The 20222-nt window shown below is 42.6% G+C and overlaps 1 protein-coding gene across 1 annotated transcript in view; it reads right to left on the bottom strand.

Annotated features, from left to right (window-relative positions):
* Window positions 1-8510: 8510 nt before the first annotated feature.
* Window positions 8511-20222, bottom strand: part of rel (REL proto-oncogene, NF-kB subunit) — a 28829-nt gene continuing 17117 nt past the window's right edge. The window contains exons 6-11 of the mRNA XM_088351220.1: window positions 19679-19819; window positions 16193-16297; window positions 13517-13732; window positions 13372-13437; window positions 13230-13301; window positions 8511-10946 (exon numbers count right to left, since the gene is read on the bottom strand). Coding sequence (XP_088207346.1) covers window positions 10204-10946; window positions 13230-13301; window positions 13372-13437; window positions 13517-13732; window positions 16193-16297; window positions 19679-19819 — 1343 coding nt within the window. The 3' untranslated portion in view covers window positions 8511-10203. The remainder of the gene's footprint in view (window positions 10947-13229; window positions 13302-13371; window positions 13438-13516; window positions 13733-16192; window positions 16298-19678; window positions 19820-20222) is intronic.

The following is a 20222-nucleotide window of genomic DNA, read 5'->3' as shown; positions in this document are numbered from 1 at the left end:
TTTTTTCGAAAATGAGTTTGAAAATGGGCTAAAATTTTCAAAGACCACTCTCTATTACTTTCTATCCTATGGTTATGGGTTTTGAGGCACAAAAATGCGTTTATTCGAGGAATCGACTCCTTGCCCTGAAAAATTCTCGTGCCGGCGTGATGAGGGGGCCCTATCCTGGCCGCAGAGCCGGAGTTAAGATGAAGGCTAAGCGGCTAGCGGCGTTATAAGCCATCGGTCCCGTCCGTAATCATGGTAAATGCGAACTCTCTACCAAATTAGACCGAAGAACTGGCTGCGCTGGTGAAAAACATCAAAGCGTACAGGGAGTGCAGTTTGCTGTGTTTTATGGAAACATGGCTCACGTCTAGCATCTAGCTAACGTGGAGCTACCTGGCTTCAGCGCTGTTAGGACACACAGAGACACAAAAGCCTGCGGGAAGCGGAGAGGAGGTGGACTCGCTATCTACGTGGACACGAGACGGTGTAACCCTGGGCACAAAGATTTCCATCTGCTGCAGGGACGTCGCACTTTTGGCCTAGCGTGTGACGTCATCCACTCCGCTGTTGCTAAACTACAACACAGTACCCTGAGGCCATCCTGTTAATCTGTTAATAAACAACAAAAGGATACTGCTGGAAGTGTGAATTTCCCTATCTATCTATCTATCTATCTATATGTTTCTCAAAGGTAAAGCAGTTAGTGTATGTGGTATCATTTAATTGTAACTATTCATTCCCAATTAAAATCAGGGTATTTTAGTATATATAAGGCGCACTGGATTATTAAGGCGCACTTTCAAATTTCTGGTGTACTTTGGTTTTTAGGGGCGTCTTATGGTCTCAAAAATACGGTCGTTCTTGCTTTGGTATTGGAAGGAACATTCAGAAATTGAACACGTGTGAGATGAGTGGCCATCTTGAAGACCATGGGGCGGGTAGCATCATTTAGAGCACAGGTGTCAAACAGGCGGCCCTCAGAGAGGTGCAAGAGAAAAACAAGCTGCAGGTTGAAATATGTCAACTTGATGTTGCCAAAGCCAGGTGCCTCCAACAAAGACACTGTACTTGTATTTATTTCTCTCTCTCTCTCTCTCTCTCTCTCTCTCTCTCTCTCTCTCTCTCTCTCTCTCTCTCTCTCTCTCTCTCTCTCTCTCTCATCTTTGTCTCTCTCTCTCATCTTTGTCTCTCTCTCTCTCTCTCTCTCTCTCTCTCTCTCTCTCTCTCTCTCTCTCTCTCTCTCTCTCTCTCTCTCTCTCATCTTTGTCTCTCTCTCTCATCTTTGTCTCTCTCTCTCTCTCTCTCTCTCTCTCTCTCTCTCTCTCTCATCTTTGTCTCCCTCTCTCTCTCTCTCTCATCTTTGTCTCTCTCTCTCATCTTTGTCTCTCTCTCTCTCTCTCTCTCATCTTTGTCTCTCTCTCTCCCTTTCTCATCTTTGTCTCCCTCTCTCTCTCTCTCTCTCATCTTTGTCTCTCCCTCTCCCTTTCTCATCTTTGTTTCTCTCTCTTTCTCATCTTTGTCTCTCTCTCATCTTTGTCTCTTTGTATCTCATCTTTGTCTCTGTCTCTCTCTCTCTCTCTTTGTCTCTCTCTCTTTGTCTCTCTCTCTATTTGTCTCTCTTTCTCTCTCTCTCTCTCTCTCTCCCTTTTTTCCTTTTGTCTCTTTTCTCTTTCTCTCCTCATACCCTTTGCGCTTTTTCTCTTTTCTCTCCTTCTGTCTCACTATTTCTCTTTGGATTTCTTTCTTCCTCTCCCTTTCTTTCCCCTTCTCTCACGACTTCTCTTTTTATCTCTTTTGTTTCTCACACTCCCTCCCTCTCTCTCTTTGTCCCGCCCTCTCTCCTTTTCCCTCCCTCTTTCTCTTATTTCTTTATCTCTCTTTTTCTTTCTCTTTAATCTCCTAGTCCGGCCCCCGACAGAATGTTTGTTCTATGGTGTGGCCCCCGAGTTCAAATGAGTTTGACACCCCTGATTTAGAGAGAGGTTGTCAGTCTGACAACGCGTGTTGAGAGCGTTTTGTGATTTTGTGTGTCTTATTTCCTCTTTTGCAGATACTAATGGGTCCCAAGAAAGTGAGCGATAAAGCAAAACAGTGAGAACGACGATCGAGATGCGAAATACAAGAACGGTGTACGAGTGTCTGACATCAAACTGCTTCTAAAAGGTACAGTGCATGGCTCTATATCAGAGGTGCCAACACCAAATGGTCAGAGGGGCCAAATACAAAAAATGGAGGGTTGGACGAATTGAGCGTTATAGTCTAGTGAACTTCATTGAACCCAATGAAAACCAAATAGATATTTTCCAATATGATCAGATAAATGTAGTCATATTTTTTATGGCTCTATCAGTAATGTTTCAATTCTCAACTAGAAAAAAAAATATATGTCATGTCATGTCATGTCATTAGCTACACCGCTTATCCTCAGTAGGGTCGCGGGGGTGCTGGAGCCCAGCCCAGCAACCATCGGGCAGTGGGCAGGGGACACCCTGAACTGGTTGCCAGCCATATACTAATAAAAATCCCTATAACATGACAATTAAAAGGAAGAAGCTGGTATTATTCAGACACCATCATTAGCTTTCAATTTCGATTTTAGCAGAAGTAGGCTAAATTTACTTAGCAGCCATTTTCCATCATTCACTTAACAGAAATATTTGTTAAATCGTAATCTGATTTGAATTATAAAAAGGTGCAAATATTAAAAAAAAAACAACAACACAACAATTGTTGGCGTATACAGTAATACAATAGTGAAGCAAGATCACCTTAGGGCAGGGGTGTCAAACTCATTTGAACTCGGGGGCCAGACTAGTAGATTAAAGAGAAAGAAAAAGAGGGATAAAGAAATAAGAGAAAGAGGGAGGGAAAAGGAGAGAGGGCGGGACAAAGAAAGAAAAAGAGAGAGAGGGAGAGAGCGTGAGAAACAAAAGAGATAAAAAGTCATGAGAGAGGGGAAAAAGAAAGGGAGCGGAAGAAAGAAATCCAAAGAGAAATAGAAAGAGAGAAAAGAGAAAAAGAAAGCGCAAAGGGTAGGAAGAGAGAAAGAGAAAAGGAAAAAAGGAAGTTAGAGGAAAAGAAGTTAAAAATACAGCGAGAGAGAAAGAGACAACGAGCAACAAAGGAAGAGAAAAAGAGAGAGACAGAGAGTGAAATAGACAGAGAGTGGGAGAAAAGGGTTGGAAAAGAGAGAGAGAGAGAGTTAGGGACAAAGAAATACAAGTACAGTGTCTTTGTTCGAGGAACCTGGCTTTGGCAACATCAATTGGACCTATTTCAACCTGCAGCTTGTTTTTCTCTTGCGCCTCTCTGAGTGTTGTCTCGCAGGCCGGATTCAATCCCTTAGCGGGCCTGATCTGGCCCGCGGGCTGCCTGTTTGACACCTGTGCCTTAGGGGCCGTAGAAGACCTTCTATTGGGTTGGATTTGGCCTGTGTGCTTTGACTTTAAAATACATGTTGTAGATTTTTATCTTTATTATGTTCAATCTTATCAAACCTTCCTGTGTGGAGTTTGCATGTTCTCCCCTTGCTTGCGTGGGTTTCCTCTGGGCACTCCGGTTTCCTCTCGTTGGTGATAGGAATGAGTGGAGAGGTGTTGTGAAAGGATAGTGGGATGTATAGACGTGTTCTAAGGGATGGGGGCAGGGCACCTGTATGATGCAACAGGGGTAAACCAGCGAAAGCTGTCAGGCCCTGCTGTTGAACAGAAGAGTGTGTTGTGTCACCCTGACCCGAGTGACATGGCCGCTTTCTTGTGTCCCGTTTCATCTGGAGGGATGAAAAGATGAACAACTTGGGTGCAGAGGTGCTTAACTCTTTTGGGGGTTTAGGTTGGTCATGGCCCAAAACATTTTTGTGTGAGTTTTTTGCTACTTTTTTTTGATTTTGTGTATGTGTTTGTCTTGTTGTCCATCTCCCCTCTTGAGGGATATGACCAGGGTAGATAGATATAGAAAATTCATTTGGCGCCCATTTGGCCCCGCCTGTGTGGCAGCTCATTGACAGATTGGCTTTCCGTCTATTTAAGCTCAGTTCTCTCATTTTTCTTTTGTCAGTCCGTCAACGAACCTCTGCCCCGCAAGACCTGGGTTTTGACTTGGTCCTGTTTTCCTGTTGGTATTTCCTGTCTGGTATTGTTCCTGTTTATTTTTGACCTGTTTAATATCGGTTTCCAGTTTTGTTCCCGTCTATTTTTGTCCTGTTTATTCTCTCCAGTCTTCGTTCCCGTCTAGTTGGTCCTGTTTAATTTCGATATCCTATTTCACTATATATCCTGTCTGTCCCGTCCTGTTCGGTATCGACCCCGTCTGTCCGATATCAACTCGGGCAATTGGTATCCATCTCGTCGGCCTCTGGCTTCCTATCATTTCACGCCAGACGGCTGCCTAACGTGCATGACTCCCCATTTCCTGTAAAATGAAAGGCTTGTGTGTGGAACGTCACGCGTTTGGGTCCTGATCCTGCTCTGGTTTGTGACAGAGACACCTTATGTTAGCAAGTTTGTACCGACTCATTTTGAATTGAATCTGAATGTAATTCATTTTATAATCACGACCTTTCACACTATTGCCTCAGCAATTTTATTTTGATAATTTTGAAATCTCATAAGAACTTTATCCTAACTCAATTCTGTGGAGTAAAAGATAAAAATAATTTGTTAAATCACTCAATAACTGGCACCAGTGTCGTTTCCCCCCCCCTTGAAAAAAAGTCAATCGCTCAACTCCTGTACAAAATTCTTTATTAAAAACGCTTCTGTTGCAAAACCCTCACCCCCCCCAAAAAACAACAGCAATTCTTTGACAAATGTACAAGCGTTAATTAAGCACTCGCGCATAAGCGAAAGCGTTTCCCCCCCTAATTAACCGTCTGGCAAAACAACCGTCATAGCATTCTAAGCCCGAGTTGAATGAAAGGGTGTAACCTCGGCACATCAGTCAAACACGTTTGCCTCTCAGAAAATCACGTGCGAAGATCGTTAGCATTAGCGTGACATAGTCATTACAGAGGAAAGTCACAACTCCGTGCGCTTCCTTCAACTTCCTCTTTGGAAATTTGAATCAAAACCTCGTCGGTTCATAAGCCAGGTAGGACCGATTGATGCCGAAAATGACAAGTGCCGTGAAAGAAAATAAGAAAATACGCAACTCCGTACATCCGATATACATTCTTATATAAGCGAATAAAAATCGAATAAAAAATCCCCCACTTTCCCCCTGATAATAGAACTTTCAATGAAATTTGATACAGTATGTTCGGATATCCTTTCGAACACATGCAGTACTGCTAACTAACCCACTTTTAAGTCGTTTATGAGCTTGCAGAGTACTCACGAGTTAAAAATTGCGTGTAAAAGCATATTAGAAGTAGCGTTAAATGTGAGTACTTCACTGCATCATATCAAAGATTTGCATTGATTTGTGATGGTATGGTCTGATGTAATAATATAATAATAATAATAATTTCCTTTGTATTGTCATTCTTTGTAACAATGTACACAGAACGAAATGTCGATACACCTGACCCGTTGTAGCGAGTCGATGCAACCGCAGCCAGAGGGCGCCGCCATTATACCAATTAGGTATGTCTCGGTCGAGGCGCGAACCAGCGACCTCCCAGTCTCAAAGCGGCCACACTACCATCTAGGCTACTGAGCTGGTGTAGTTCAATACCCTGCAGAAAATACACTCTTACTCCATTGGCAGGACGTTTTGCTCGTTTTAAGCACAGGTATATATACTGGACTGTCTCAGAAAATTAGAATATTGTGATAAAGTTCTTTATTTTCTGTAATGCAATTAAAAAAACAAAAATGTCATACATTCTGGATTCATTACACATCAACTGAACTATTTCAAGCCTTTTATTATTTGAATATTGCTGATTTTGGCTTACAGCTGAAAAAAACTCCAAAATCCTATCTCAAAATATTAGAATACTTCCTCAGACCAAGTAAAAAAAATAATTTTATAACAGCAAAACTAAATCAAACATTTGAAAATGTCCATTGATGCACTCAGTACTTGGTTGGGAATCCTTTTGCACGGATTACTGCATCAATCCGGCGTGGCATGGAGGCAATCAGCCTGTGGCGTTGCTGAGGTGTTATTGATGCCCAGGATGCTTCGATAGCGGCCTTCAGCTCATTTGCATTTGTAGGTCTGGTGTCTTTCATCTTCTTCTTAACTATACCCCACAAATTCTCGATGGGGTTCAGGTCAGGGGAATTAGCAGGCCAATCAAGGACAGTGATGCCATGGTCAGTGCACCAGTTACTGGTGGTTTTGGCACTGTGGGCAGGTGCCAGATCATGCTGGAAAATGAAATCCTCATCTCCATAGAGCTTTTCAGCAGATGGAAGCATGTAGTGCTCTAAAATCTCTTGGTACACAGTTGCATTTACTCTGGACTTGATGAAACACAGTGGACCAACACCAGCAGCTGACATGGCTCCCCAAACCATTGCTGACTGTGGGAACTTCACACTGGATTTCAAGCAACTTGGATTTTGCTCTTCTCCAGCCTTTCTCCAGACTCTGGCGCCTTGACTTCCAAATGAAATGCAAAACTTGCTTTCGTCTGAAAAGAGGACTTTGGACCACTCTGCAACTGTCCAGTGCTTCTTCTCCATAGCCCAAGTCAGACGCTTCTTCCGTCGTCTTGAGTTCAGAAGTGGCTTGACCATGGGAATACGGCTATTGTAGCCCATTTCCCGGACACGTCTGTGAACTGTGGCTTTTGATACCTGGACTCCAGCTTCAGCCCACTGTCTTTGAAGCTCCCCAAAATTCTGGAAGCGGCTCTTCTTCACAATTTTGTTAAGGCTGCGGTCATCTCTCTTGGTTGTGCAGCGTTTCCGGCCACATTTTTCCCTTCCAACAGACTTTTTGTGGATATGCTTTGAAACTGCACTCTGTGAACAGCCTGCTCTTTGAGAAATTTCTTTTTGTGTCTTACCCTCCTGATGGAGGGTATCAATGATGGTTCTCTGGACAGCAGTCAGATCAGCAGTCTGCCGCATATTTGTGATTTAGTTTACTGAACCAAGCTGAGTGTTTTTAAGGCTCAGGAAACCCTCGCAAGGTGTTTCGAGTTAATTAGATGATTCAGGTGATTACTTGAATAGCCTACTTGTATACTTTTTCATGATATTCTAATATTTTGAGATAGGATTTTTGAGTTTTCTTAAGCTGTAAGCCAAATTCAGCAATATTCAAATAATAAAAGGCTTGAAATAGTTCAGTTGATGTGTAATGAATCCAGAATGTATGACATTTTTGTTTTTTTAATTGCATTACAGAAAATAAAGAACTTTATCACAATATTCTAATTTTCTGAGACAGTCCAGTATATATATTTATATCCATTATCTGCACCGCTTATCATCAGTAGGGTCACGCGGGGGTGCTGGAGCCCATCCCAGCTATCTTCAGGCAGGGGACAGCCTCAGTCACACCTAGGGACAATTTGGACCGGCCAATTCACCTGACATGCATGTTTTTGGAATGTGGGAGGAAACCGGAGTGCCCGGAGGAAAACCCACGCAGGCACAGGGAGAACACGCAAACTCCACACAGGAAGGTTGCGGTAGCTGGACTTGAACCCTGAACCTCTGCTCCATGCCTTGTTGGCCCATACAAGATAAAACTTTTCCTGTGGGTTTGTTCATTCATTCATTCATTCATTCATTATCTGCACCACTTATTCTCAGTAGGGTCGCGGGGGTGCTGGAGCCCATCCCAGTTATCTTCAAACACCCTGAACCGGTTGCCAGCCAGTCGCAGGGCACAAAGAGACAGACAATCCGCTCGCTCATTCACACCTGGGGACAATCAGGACCAGTCAATTAACCTAATATGCATGTTTTTGGGAACGTGGGAGAAAACGCATGCAGGCACGAGGGGAACATGCAAACTCCACACAGGAGGCTTGATCTCATGACCTCAGAACTGTGCCACACAAGCGATAACCAGTGCGTCGCTATGCTGCCCAGGTATATATATACATATATATATTTTTTTTTTCTTATTGTAAGACATTTATCTTATTGTTTTTTTTAGATTGTCTTGTACATTGTTAAGTTTTTTTTCTAATCTTGGTCGAAAATATTTCTCATCTACTATTTACAAATGTGTTTTTCCACTGTTTTTTATGGAACCGGGCAGCACGGCAGCGCAGTGGTTAGCGCGTGCGCGGCACAGTTCTAAGGTCTTGGGAACCTCCTGCGTGGGTTCAAATCCAGCTACCCGACTTCCTGTGCGGAGTTTGTATGTTCTCCCCGTGCTTGCGTGGGTTTCCTCCGGGCACCCCGGTTTCCTCCCACATTCCAAAAACATGCATGTCAGGTGAATTGGCCGGTCCAAATTGTCCCTAGGTGTGAATGAGCAAGTGAGTTGTCTGTCCCCGTGTGCCCTGCGATTGGCTGGCAACCAGTTCAGGGTGTCCCCTGCCCACTGCCCGATGATTGCCTGGATGGGCTCCAGCACCCCCGCGACCCTACTGAGGATAAGCGGTACAGCTGATGGATGGATGGATGTTATGGAACCCCAACCATAAAACATTTTTAGATGAAATACAGCTTTTCTGTTTCCGTTTTACATTTACATTGTTAAAGGGCTATAACGGAGTTAAACGTTGACAACATACATTTGATGTGATGAATAGGTTTATTATTTCATTGCTGTGCCTTAGGAAGTGGTATGGGGACATCATTTTGGCAACTACTTTCATTGTTATTGGTCTTTCAAAACTGTTTATTTTTGTCAAGTAAAATAAGATAATATTATTAATACAAATGTCACGGTTGCCATGGCGCCCAATTTGCCCGGCTTGTGTGTCACGTTTGCCATGGCGCCCAATTGGCCCTGCCTGTGTGCCGCCAGCTGCAGCATGTTGACAGATTGGCTCCCTGTCTGTATTTACACTCTGTCCTGTCAGTCCCCTTTTGTCGGTCCCGTCTGCGAATCCCTGTTTTTACACAGCAAGCCCTTTTTCGCCTGTCCTATTGTTTTGTTCCTGTTAGTCTCCCGTTACGATCTGTTTTGAGCTAGACCACGTCTGCTCTCCCGTCCCGAATAATGATCCGTTTTTTTGATCTCGACCACGTCTACTCTATCCTGGCTTTCAACTTGTTTCCGTTCCCGATCACGTTTTTGCTCTTCTTTCCCAGCTACTGACCCGTTTTTTCTGTTCCCGCCATCGCCATCCACTTCCGCGTTCAGAGCGACCTGTTTCCTGCGACCAGCAATCCCCGGATCGTGGGCGCAACCCCCTCTCTTTCTTAAAACTTGTGATAAACGTTACGCGAGTGGGTCCTGTTTCCGTCTGGTCCTGACAACAAATTGATGTAGCATTTATCTTCTCGTAGAACAACAAGTTATTTTTTCACTAATATAATATAAATACTTTAAATAGGACAAATGAGAGTTTAGGGGGGCATTGGTAGCTCAAACATGACTGTTATCCTACACTATTTTACGCTTTGTGACCTCGGTGCATCGCGTGTTGAAAAATATTCCCCGAGCCATTATCCCAAATCAAACGTCCAGCAAAAAGTGAACTGCACTGTTGCGGCTGTGACCCAATATCCACAATCTCATATTGGTGCAAGCAGGCACTGGCAGAGCGCACTTATGTTTGGCCTGGCAGCGCCTTTTATTTCACGTTAAGCTGCACTTGCGCGGCCGCAATCAATTATAGTCAATCTTATATTGCTGCGAGCGGGGACGGGAAGAAGGCACTTTTGTCAGTTCTGGCCTGCCATGAGATGAAATGCAAAGTGGCAGCGATCCACTATCCCTGGTTGACTTTTGCTGTGAAATAGCGCATGTTGAAAATGGGGGGTGGGGCTAATTCGCAAATTTCCACATATTGGAAGGGATTCTGGTCCACATTAACCTGCAGTAAACGAGTGATTACAGCATTTTCAGGCCAAATAAATTGTGTTAATATTCACCTGAAAACCTCAAATAATCCGATCATTTCCTGCAGAAAACCAAACCAGGTCTAACGGTTCACTCCTGACTTAAGAGATATTTTGCTCATTTTGGAAAAACATCTGGAAATAAGACAGAAATATAACAAGAAAAAACAGAAATTTTAGCCAATGAGGTAAGAGTTTATCTTTGCAGGGTATAGACAGTCGAAGGCCCAAGATTTCGGTTTCAGTTTTCAGGGACTCTATTCTAAACGCGACCCGATTTTAGTCGCAGTTGTCACTGTTTGGAGGAACGACCGGTCTCTGCTCGGATCCAGTCATCCAAAGACGAAAAGTGAGTCTCCGAAGTCATATGGTCAGAGTAAGGGTCTTTGAGATCCGGTTTCCTGGCACCGTCTTGACTCGAAACGTTGGTGCCGTTCCTCACCGGGTGAGGGAGGAGATTCGTGTACGTGTTTGCTTCAAACGGCATCTGAGACTCTCGTTTGACCGAGATGTGAGAATCTTGCTTCAGGCGGAACCCGGTCTGAGGTTCTCGCTCGACTCGGACCTTCAAATACTCGTTCCTCTCCATCCCCTCCAATAGCGGGAAAGACCCTCGGACACCCTTTTCAAACGTGTTCTGAAATGAACCGGGGCTGCCGAAGTTCCACACGTTCTGAAAGGTCCCGAGATGCCCCCGATCGGTGAATCCCGGCTGGTTCTGGAAGAGCGTGTTTGAGTTGGCCTGGCTCATCGCAGGAACTTGAGGAACTGCCTCCAAGCACTGCAAGTCCCTCATGGAGAGCTCGGGAAGGATATTGTTTTGGCTGGGAAACGCAGAAGCTGAATTTGGACAAGTATTGTGCTGGGAAGGGCTGCTCATCACGTCGGAATGGTTGACGGGGACGGTGTCCATGGGAAGAACCGGGTTAGGTTTTGTCCAGGAATCGCTGACTGCAATATTTGGATGGTAAGGTTGGTTGAAGACGGGTTGTTGCTGCGTGGGACGTGTGGGTGGTCTCTGGTACATGTTGCTGTCTGGAAAACAGAAAAGTGCCCTACAGTAAATATGTCTTTATTTGTGTTGACGCGCTTTGGTCCTTTGTCAAGAAAACCGATCCTTACCAAAATGCCGACGAGACATCGTGTTAATGCCCAAAATTGTTAACAAGGCCAACCGGAATCGGTAGCTATACAAATAAACATGACTTGACTTTCCTCATGCTAAAGTTTTGGAGTTTTTCCTTGCCCTCATGTAGGTTTTAGATCAGGGGATGCTGCCATAATAGTCTGTAGTTTGCAATAGTCTTTGATCTGTGAGACTCTGTGATTAAGGGCTATACAAATAAACATGACTTGACTTGAATCTAGACGTTTGGATTAGATATTCTCAATAATCCACCGATTTTAAAGCCCTAATAGTCAAGTCACTACACTATTGTAATAAAATCCCTTTTGATCGTGAAACAGCAAAGCGGGAAATGGGATACAAACAAAGCATTGTTTACAACAGGAATATTGGCGGAGAGCTACTTCTTGGATTCCGATTCATCTAAAGGGCGACCGGTTTCACAAGTATATTCTGAAATAACCGTTATTACTATGTTGTTACTATATTGTGTTATTGGAAGTACTTCTAAATCGGGCTCAGTCAACCACAAACGCAATTTCCTTGAGGATGATCTCTTGCCGAAGACTATTTGTGTATAGCGTGTATAGCACGTGCTACTAATGTGACTTTTTCTAAGCTCAATCTAACCATTGTAAGAAACCAACTGGATAGGAACACACTACCAACATGTCCTTCAAATTTGGATTCATCATTAGATACACCTAAGAGTTGCTCCCCTCCCTGTTTTTTTATATCCAGTACAACCTTCCATTTTCTCCGTTCTCTAACGTTCGTCTTTGGTACCGTGAATAAAAACAGTACGACAACGAGGTCAAATGGAATGCTTTTCCGTATGCCGTCTGTATCACTGATGATCTAGTGGTTAAGATACCGGCAGATCAGGTTTGATTCCTGCTGCATCCAATGTTTTGGAATTTTGTTCGGCGATATTTTGGACTGATCGGTCTGTCATGATTACCGATATGCTTCACCTGCGCCCGCTCCTTTGGCACCAACTGCCTCGGACTCTGATTGGCTCTCTGTCCCTATTTAAACTCACTCCTATATGTCCCCTGTTGTCAGTCCGTCTGCGAACCTCAGTTTACACTAGGCAAGCGTTTCGACCCTGACTCACTCCTGCTTTTGCTCCCGTCTGTTTCCCAGCTTCGACCCGTTTTTTGATCTTGACCACGTCTACTCTCCTCTCCTGGCGTTCGACTCGTTGCTGATCCCGACCACATTTTTGCTTTCCTGTCCTGGCTACTGACCGGTTTTTTCCATTCCCGACACCGCCATCGCTCGCCACGGAAAAGCCACTTCCGCGTTCAGAGCGACCCGTTTCCCGTGGCCAGCGATCACCGGATCGTGTGTGCAATCCTTTCATTTCTTCCCAATAAAACTGAGAGAAACGTACACTTTGTATGAGGGGAAACACACGCCACAGGAATTGCTATTTTTAATCGATACTCTTATTATATAGTATACTGAGAACGGATGGAGACAGCAATGATGATGACGATGACAGAGTGACTGTGCATCCACAAAACTGAAAAATATACAATGTAAATATGTATATTCTTTAGTGTCACGGTTGCCAGGGCGCCCAATTGGCCCTGCCCATGGACACCAACTGAAACTCGTTAACAGATTGCTCCCTGTGACTACTTAAACGCTGTCCTGTGAGCCGTTTTTTGGTCAGAGCGCCTGCGTAACTGTTTTGACACGTCACGTCCTGAGAATCTCCGTTTTTTTCTGTGTTTTTGCTCTTGTTTTGCCAATCCCTGCAAATCTCCGTTTTTTTCCTGTGTTTTTGCTCCTGTTTTACTCTCACCACGATCTGTTTGATTTTGACCACTTCCGCGTTCTGAGCAATCGACTCCCCGCGACCAACGATCTCCGGATCGAGTGTGCGCTCCTTTCTCTTCTCCCCAATAACCTGTGAGTAACGTTACGCGAGTGGGTTCTGCTTCCTGTCCTGGACCTGACATTCAGTGTTTGTTACATGTAAATACACGGGATATTTAGCTGTAAGACACAATTATTAAGGAAGTGGGGTAGGATCAAATAAGCATATGCTTCTCTGTATTCCTTCTCGGACATCTTCATTTTTTAACTTTTAGTTTTGTTTTTGTTGTTATGTACAAAATAAAGTTTCATTCATTCTGCAAGTAAGATAACGGATATTAAACAAATATAAAAACCAATCGTACCCTGCATGGGATTCCTGGTATTCTGCGGCACAGCCCTTTGTCTGCTCATAGTTAGACCATGAAACGGAACAGCTGAAAAAAAACATGCAGAAACACATTTATGTATTCATTAAGCAGATTGATATTCAGGGAAAAACCTTACCTGACAACCCTGACATCTTCATTAAGTTCTCTCTACTGCGTTTCTTCTTATTATAACCATAAGGGTCTAAAAACAAACACACACACACAGAAAAAGGGGATTATTCTCCAAAAGTGGGCGCTAGTTTTGTAGGCACGGGGCTAACCTTTATCGTCGGGGACGTATCGAAAGTCCAGCGGCTCGCTGACCTCCCCGTCAGAAGGGCGGCGCAGTTGCATGCGGACGGTGACGGACTCGCCGATGGACGTGTTGTAGAAAGGAGGTGTTTTGAAGACGATGGCCACCTGCCTGTGGACGTCGGCTTGGGAGAAAGAGCCTTTGGCTTCCCAGCCGTTGCAGGAGAAAAACACCTCGATGTCATCTGAAAAAGAGGGGGGGTGCGGACGATAAGACTCGAAGAAAAAAAAAGAAGGACTTGACATCGACGATTACAGACGTCAGGTGTGCCGTGGGAAATTTCCAATTTGTGTGCCTGTGCCGTCTAGCACCTGGCAGTCATCATGCAATACTCTTCCAGACCATAAGCGGCAGCAGCAGGAAGCCTTGCGCTTGGAGTCAAGCGAATTAGTGAGAGAAAGACCGAGAGCTGTGGAGGAAGAGCTTCCTGCGTGTCTTTTCCATCGATTCATGCTAGGATATCAGCTCTTTGTTCATCTCAACACCCCCAGGTTTCACACTGAGTGAGTATAAATGTAATGGATTATGAAATACTTTCTTCTTTGTGTTTATTTGATTCCTTTTCAAACCACTAGCATAGAAGGTCATTCTTCAATGTTAAAAAACACATATTGCTAATAAAAATATACATTTTCAGATGGTGGGATTATTTTAATGAAAGAAATGTGCCTCGGCTCAAAAAAAGTTGAAGAACACTGCCATAAAAACACCTACATAGGCCGCGGACCGGTTCTGAAAAGAACAACAGAAATGGGTCATTGTGATTTTCTAGGACAGGAGTGTCAAACTCATTTTCGCTCAGGGGCCACATGAAAGAAAAGACATTCTGAAGGAGGCAGGATTAGTAATCTAAAGGCAATAAAAGTATGCTTTCGCTGGAAGGACGGGGTTCTTTTTGGAAGCGACTAATTAAATTATGATTCAGGGATGTAAGATTTGATATATCAAGAGTTTCTAAGTCCCTCAACTGTGCATGAGTGAATAAAGTAAACTAACAACTGAATTGATTTCTAGTACAGTTTAACCTTGGTAAACTCATGCAGAGTGGAAAGTCACAAAAGTAGCGTAAGACACTCATTTGAATGATAAATCAGTCAAAACTCTTTCTGTATTTACTTTTATATAAAACAGTTTACCTGTATATGGGAACTTTTCGATTAGATATATCATGAAAAGATGCTAAAGCTTCTTTAATCTTCTGCAAAATCACCAAGGTGCTATTTTTTTTTCTTTTTTTGCCTTAAACAGATTTTTATTTGAAGTAAAATAACATCAGGATGGGTTTCCCTGATGTTCTCTGTTGGATTAATGGTAGTCAACTATTGGTGGTTGCCTTGGCGACATCCAGTGGGTATATCTAAATCTGCAAGTCATTGTTTGACGCGATTTAAATCGTTTTTCCCTTGTGCTTCTCTCAGCATTGTCTCCCAGGCCACATAAAATTATCTGGCGGGCCTCATTTGACCCACAGGCCATGATTTGGCCACGTGTTCCACGAATAGCCTAACTCACTCAGTACCAAAGACGATTTATCTTTATTTCCATTGTTTTTATTTTATTATCAGTGATCTCAGATAAGAGTTATCCGCTTATTGTTTTGGCCAAAGAAGAGTTTTTTAAATTAGTTTTTGTGTAAAGTATTTTGTGGATCGAAAAATCTCAAATGATCAGCACTCCCCAGTGATATTGCGATTTTCTAGGAAATTTGATTTCTAACCGGCATGATCACAGTCTAGGGCAGCACGGCGGCGCAGTGGTTATTGCGTGTGCGGCACAGTTCTGAGTTCATGAGATTGAACCTTCCTGTGTGGAGTTTGCATGTTCTCCCCGTGCTTGCGTGGGTTTCCTTTAAGGCACTCTGGTTTCCTCCCACCTTCCAAAAACATGCATGTTAGGTTAATGGCCCGTCCAAATTGTCCCTAGGTGTGAATGAGCGAACGGTTTGTCTGTTCCTGTGTGCCCTGCGACTGGCTGGCAACCAGTTCAGGGTGTCCCCTGCCCACTGCCCAAAGATGGCTGGGATGGGCTCCAGCACCCCCGCGACCCTACTGAGGATAAGCGGTGCAGATAATGGATGGATGGATGGATGATCACAGTCTTTAAGTATATGATAAACTCATCCAATTTCTCTTGAAAATTACTCTATAGATAAGCTAATTCTGTTTTTAATATCGGACACTTGCAAAGAAGATTGCATTTGATGCCAGTTCGTTTGATTTTGATGAATGATTTGATTTCCGAAACCTTAAAAGCGGATATGCTTTCGTAACCCAGGAGATTTTATAAAAAGAAAGGACTCAGGGGCGGGCTTTTAGAACAGGTTGGATTTTCTTATCTGAGGTTCTGGCTCTCTCCCCTGTTCCCCTTGCAAGCTTAAAGTACATTGATGTCTTCTCTCCTTATTTTGAGTGACTATAAACTTATCACCAATAATTTCTAAATGTTGATCACTCGGATAAGTTTTTGATGCGATTAATGATTACAACCTGGTTATACCATAATAATAACATTCTTTCTAGAAATGCTGGTAGGTTTAATCTGTAAATATAAAATAGCTCTCATTCTGAAAAAGGTTGATGACTCCTGATTTATGACATAGTTATTCAAGCCCCTTACCCTAAACCACAAACAGACCCCGCCTTACCTTTTTGCACTTTATCACAAAGCAGGAAGAGCTCGTCTCCCCCCTTCACGGAACCGCTGTTGCTGTTCACTCGGCAGATCTTCAGCTCGGCAGTGTTGGGGGCCCCTAAGAATCGCAAATGGAGAAGTGGGTCAAGGCCCAATCAAGAGCGGCATCCGGGTTGTCAACGCATTCCGGACGTTAAACGAAAAGCAACGCGTGAAATATTTGACTTCGAGTTGAGTCACATGACTCGCTGTCAGAAGAGGAAGTTTTCCTCAGCGACGTTGGTTTGAGTGTCGGTGTAGAATGTGACTTCTACTTCCCCTTTTTTCAGTGCGTGCATGATTTCTCCTGAATTAGGTCACGAGTGATTGGGCACCTGCAACGGTTGTCTCTAAAATACTGTTACTCTTTGTTTTATATATGACGAGAAACTTCCAAGAAAGTCGCTTTATTTGAAGTTTGTGGGAAGTAAAATAAAAAAAACTACATTCTACAGTATTCCCTTTATTTTCACAGCTAATCTGATCCATAACGTTCCGTATTAAGTGAATTTCCATGAGGTAGAACACCATTTAGCGTATTTTATGTACTATAAGGCGCAACTAAAAATTTGCCGGAAATTCAAAGGTCAAGTCATGTTTATTTGTGATGCCCTTAATCACAAAGAGTCTCAAAGGGCTGCACAGACTACAGATTATTGCAAACTACAGACTATTAAGACACCATCCCCTGATCTAAAACCTACATGAGGGCAAGGAAAATCTCCAAAACTTTACTGTGAGGAAAGTCAAGTCATGTTTAATTGTGACACCCTTAATCTGAAAAAGCTGCACAGACTACTGCAAACTACAGACTATTATTACACTATCCCCTGATCTAAAACCTACATGAGGGCAAGGAAAAACTCAAAAACCTAAAGTCAAGTCATGTTTATTTTTATAGCCCATAATCACTAGGAGTCTCAAAGGCCTTCACAAACCACATAATATTGCAAACTACAGACTATTATGACACCATGCCCTGATCTAAAACCTACATGAGGGCAAGGAAAAACTCAAAAACTTTAGAATAAGGAAAGTCAAGTCAAGATATGTTAGTTTGTATAGCCCTTATCACAAGGAGTCTCAGAGGGCTGCACAGACCACAGACTATTATGACACCATCCCCTGATCTAAAACCTACATAAGGGCAAGGAAAAACTCAAAAACCTCAACATGAGGAAAATGAAGAAACCTTGAGAAGGGACTGCACATAATCTGGTGCACCTTATAAACGGGAAATACGGTTAAAAAAAAGAAATGCACAGTTTCAACTAAATACCTCTACATTTAGAAACAATTTATGAAGGAATTAATGCACTGCCGTTGTGCCACTAGAATTTCTATTCAATGAATTCGAGTTTTTACATTTTCTGACATTTTGTTTTCGTGCAATCCTCTTGCTGACTAAAGTTTTAATTTCATGTGCTGTATAGTCAAGTGTGCCAATACATGAAAAACCGTTTACAAGGGAAATACTTCTAAAGGAGCGCCTTATAATCAAATACGCCTTATAGTCTGGACAATACGGTATACAGGTTGGTGTAACACAACTGCGAATTACAGTTTCCATCATTCAGCATACTATCATGTCGCAAAACTGGTAGTACAGAGACAAATTATCCACGCGTGTGTATTGGTCGATTACTCCTGTAGATTTTATTTTCTGGCGCCACAACGAAAATGCCACATTTGTATCCATCCATGTACAGTGTAAGTCTAGGATTCTGGCAACACACGAGATACAGCTCGTGCTTGGCCCCAGATATGTTTGCTCGATAAGTGCATGAATGAGGGGTTATTGGATCGTCACTAGTCTTGAAGAAACTCATTCAGACTGTTGAGAAAGAGAAGGCAGTTCTAAAAAAAGGCTTGCATGTAAAGGCAGTTGTGAAGCGGTGTTGTAATTGCGCAAAGTACATATTTATACGTGAGAGGAAAAAAACACGTGATACACCGAGGACGCAAAAGAAGAATTGGAATATGTCGAGGGATCAGTGTACATTGGTGGAGGATGCATGATATTGAAACATATTTTAAAGCCCTGAATGCATAATGAATAGCACTTTTCTATTATCCCAATTAGCAATATCTAGAATAAATATGCACAGATAATAAAAATCATATTCCAAAATGTTCAATAGATTAAATCAGAGATTTTGATTGCCATTTTTAGGCTGAAAGTGGTTCTTAGACAATGTTTTCGCTTAAAAAGACAGTGTGCACTTGATGTCAGCGAGTGCTAAAAAAACAAATGGAAGAATACAAACTACAGAGACTCAAAGTCTCATTTTGAGATTTTTGGGTACCAACAAGATGTCGGACAATGATGTTAGCTCCCTCGAGGTGGGGCTCATGTTATGTCAAATCAATGTAATTTTCTCGACCAACAAGTACTCCAAAAAAAGAAAATCTTTTTTTGTTGTTGCTGAATAAAAATGAAAGAAAAGCAATTTCATTAAACTGTGAATTGATATATATATATATTTTTCCATTGCACTATAGTTACAATGCACTATTCTTTCTCATTGCATTTTTATTGTTATAACTTTTCAAAGCACTACGTTGAAATTATTTTCATTGGCCATTTATCCGATAGTATTTTTTTCTTTTTATCTCTTTAAAGTCTTTAGTATATGTTTTACCGAGGAGTGCCAACTCTACTCTCGATGCATACAGACGCTCCCCTACTTACGACCATTTCACTAACGCAAAACTGTAGTAACGGACATATTTTTAAGGATATTGAAAAATACTTGGACAGTTCTGTTAGATTTTTTATTGTGTGCACCTTTTTCAGAGTACAGGACAGTACTGTAGTACTTCTTTCCGCCACTACCTACGTGTGGTAGCGCTGTGAGAGGTCACCCAGCATCCACCGCTAAGAAAAAATCAGCTTCCTCTTCCTAGTTCGTGTGTAAACGTTCTATATTGTATCTCCAGCGCGCTAAGAACTTTGACATTTTTAATGTTTAATATCTCGTGCATCCATTCAATACGGTTGGTATAAAGTGTAAAGAAGCTGTGAGCTGTTTCTTTTGAAATTAAAGTGGAATAAGAAAGCTTGATGCGGTTGAGAAAATGGTCAGAACACTTTTTACCACGATTATCTGCTAAATAATACTCTGTTCCTTTATAAAATAGTGGATCAATAATACCTTTATCGTAAAAAAATTGTATGAATATAACTGTTTAATATTTGTAACAATCAACTTTTTGTAGTTTCCGTAGATATTGTCTATTTAGTAATATGCCATAAACTGGCGTAGTAAACTCCATAAGATTCTGAGTATTTGGTAGCTACGATATACAGGTATTTCCTTGAAAATGACACATTTGTGACTTGTAAAAGAACTTACTATTGAGAGTGATTTAGGACCCTCTCAAGAAAGTCTCGATTCGACGATAGTCTTTTTGACCCATAACGTCTCCGCATTGAAAAGGACAGCCAAAAGCGACTCACTGTTATCATAGATGGGGTTGCTGACGACGGGGTGGAGCGCTCGAGTGTAGTGGCTCTTGTCATCCTGCAGGAAGACTTGTATACACAAGCGTACCACGTTGAGGTCGTACTCTTCCGTCTGCAGCAGATGCTCTTGTGGTACTGTGGTCAAACACAAACAAGCGTGCGCTCCAAATGTGTTACTGTCACCGAGCAATCGAAAGGCATCGAGTTCCCCGCCCGCGATTTGTCATCATCGCGGTTCCGGGCGACGTCACGGCAGAATGGAAAGAAATGGGCCTGCCATCGCGTGTATGATCTAGAGCTCATTCTCCAAACAACTGGTGACGTGTGTGTCATCTGCACAGCATGTGCTTACAAATATACACTGTGCCGTTTAGGGTGGTAATGGCTCAGTTTCTTCCCCAGAGCCATTACCACCCTAAACAGACACTGCACAAAAAAACTGAAAAACTCTTGCAAAACAACTACCTCATACGAACGTAAAATGTCTATGTTTCTTGCACATGTTGACTGCACTATGTTTACTGCTCGCCTTGCACAA

Source organism: Urocampus carinirostris, chromosome 13 (assembly GCF_059441175.1).
Source record: "Urocampus carinirostris isolate Australia breed hairy pipefish chromosome 13, RoL_Ucar_1.0, whole genome shotgun sequence".
NCBI classification, from domain to species: domain Eukaryota; kingdom Metazoa; phylum Chordata; class Actinopteri; order Syngnathiformes; family Syngnathidae; genus Urocampus; species Urocampus carinirostris.
Note: the sequence above shows the minus strand (reverse complement) of the source record. Positions and strands in the feature narration are given on the sequence as shown.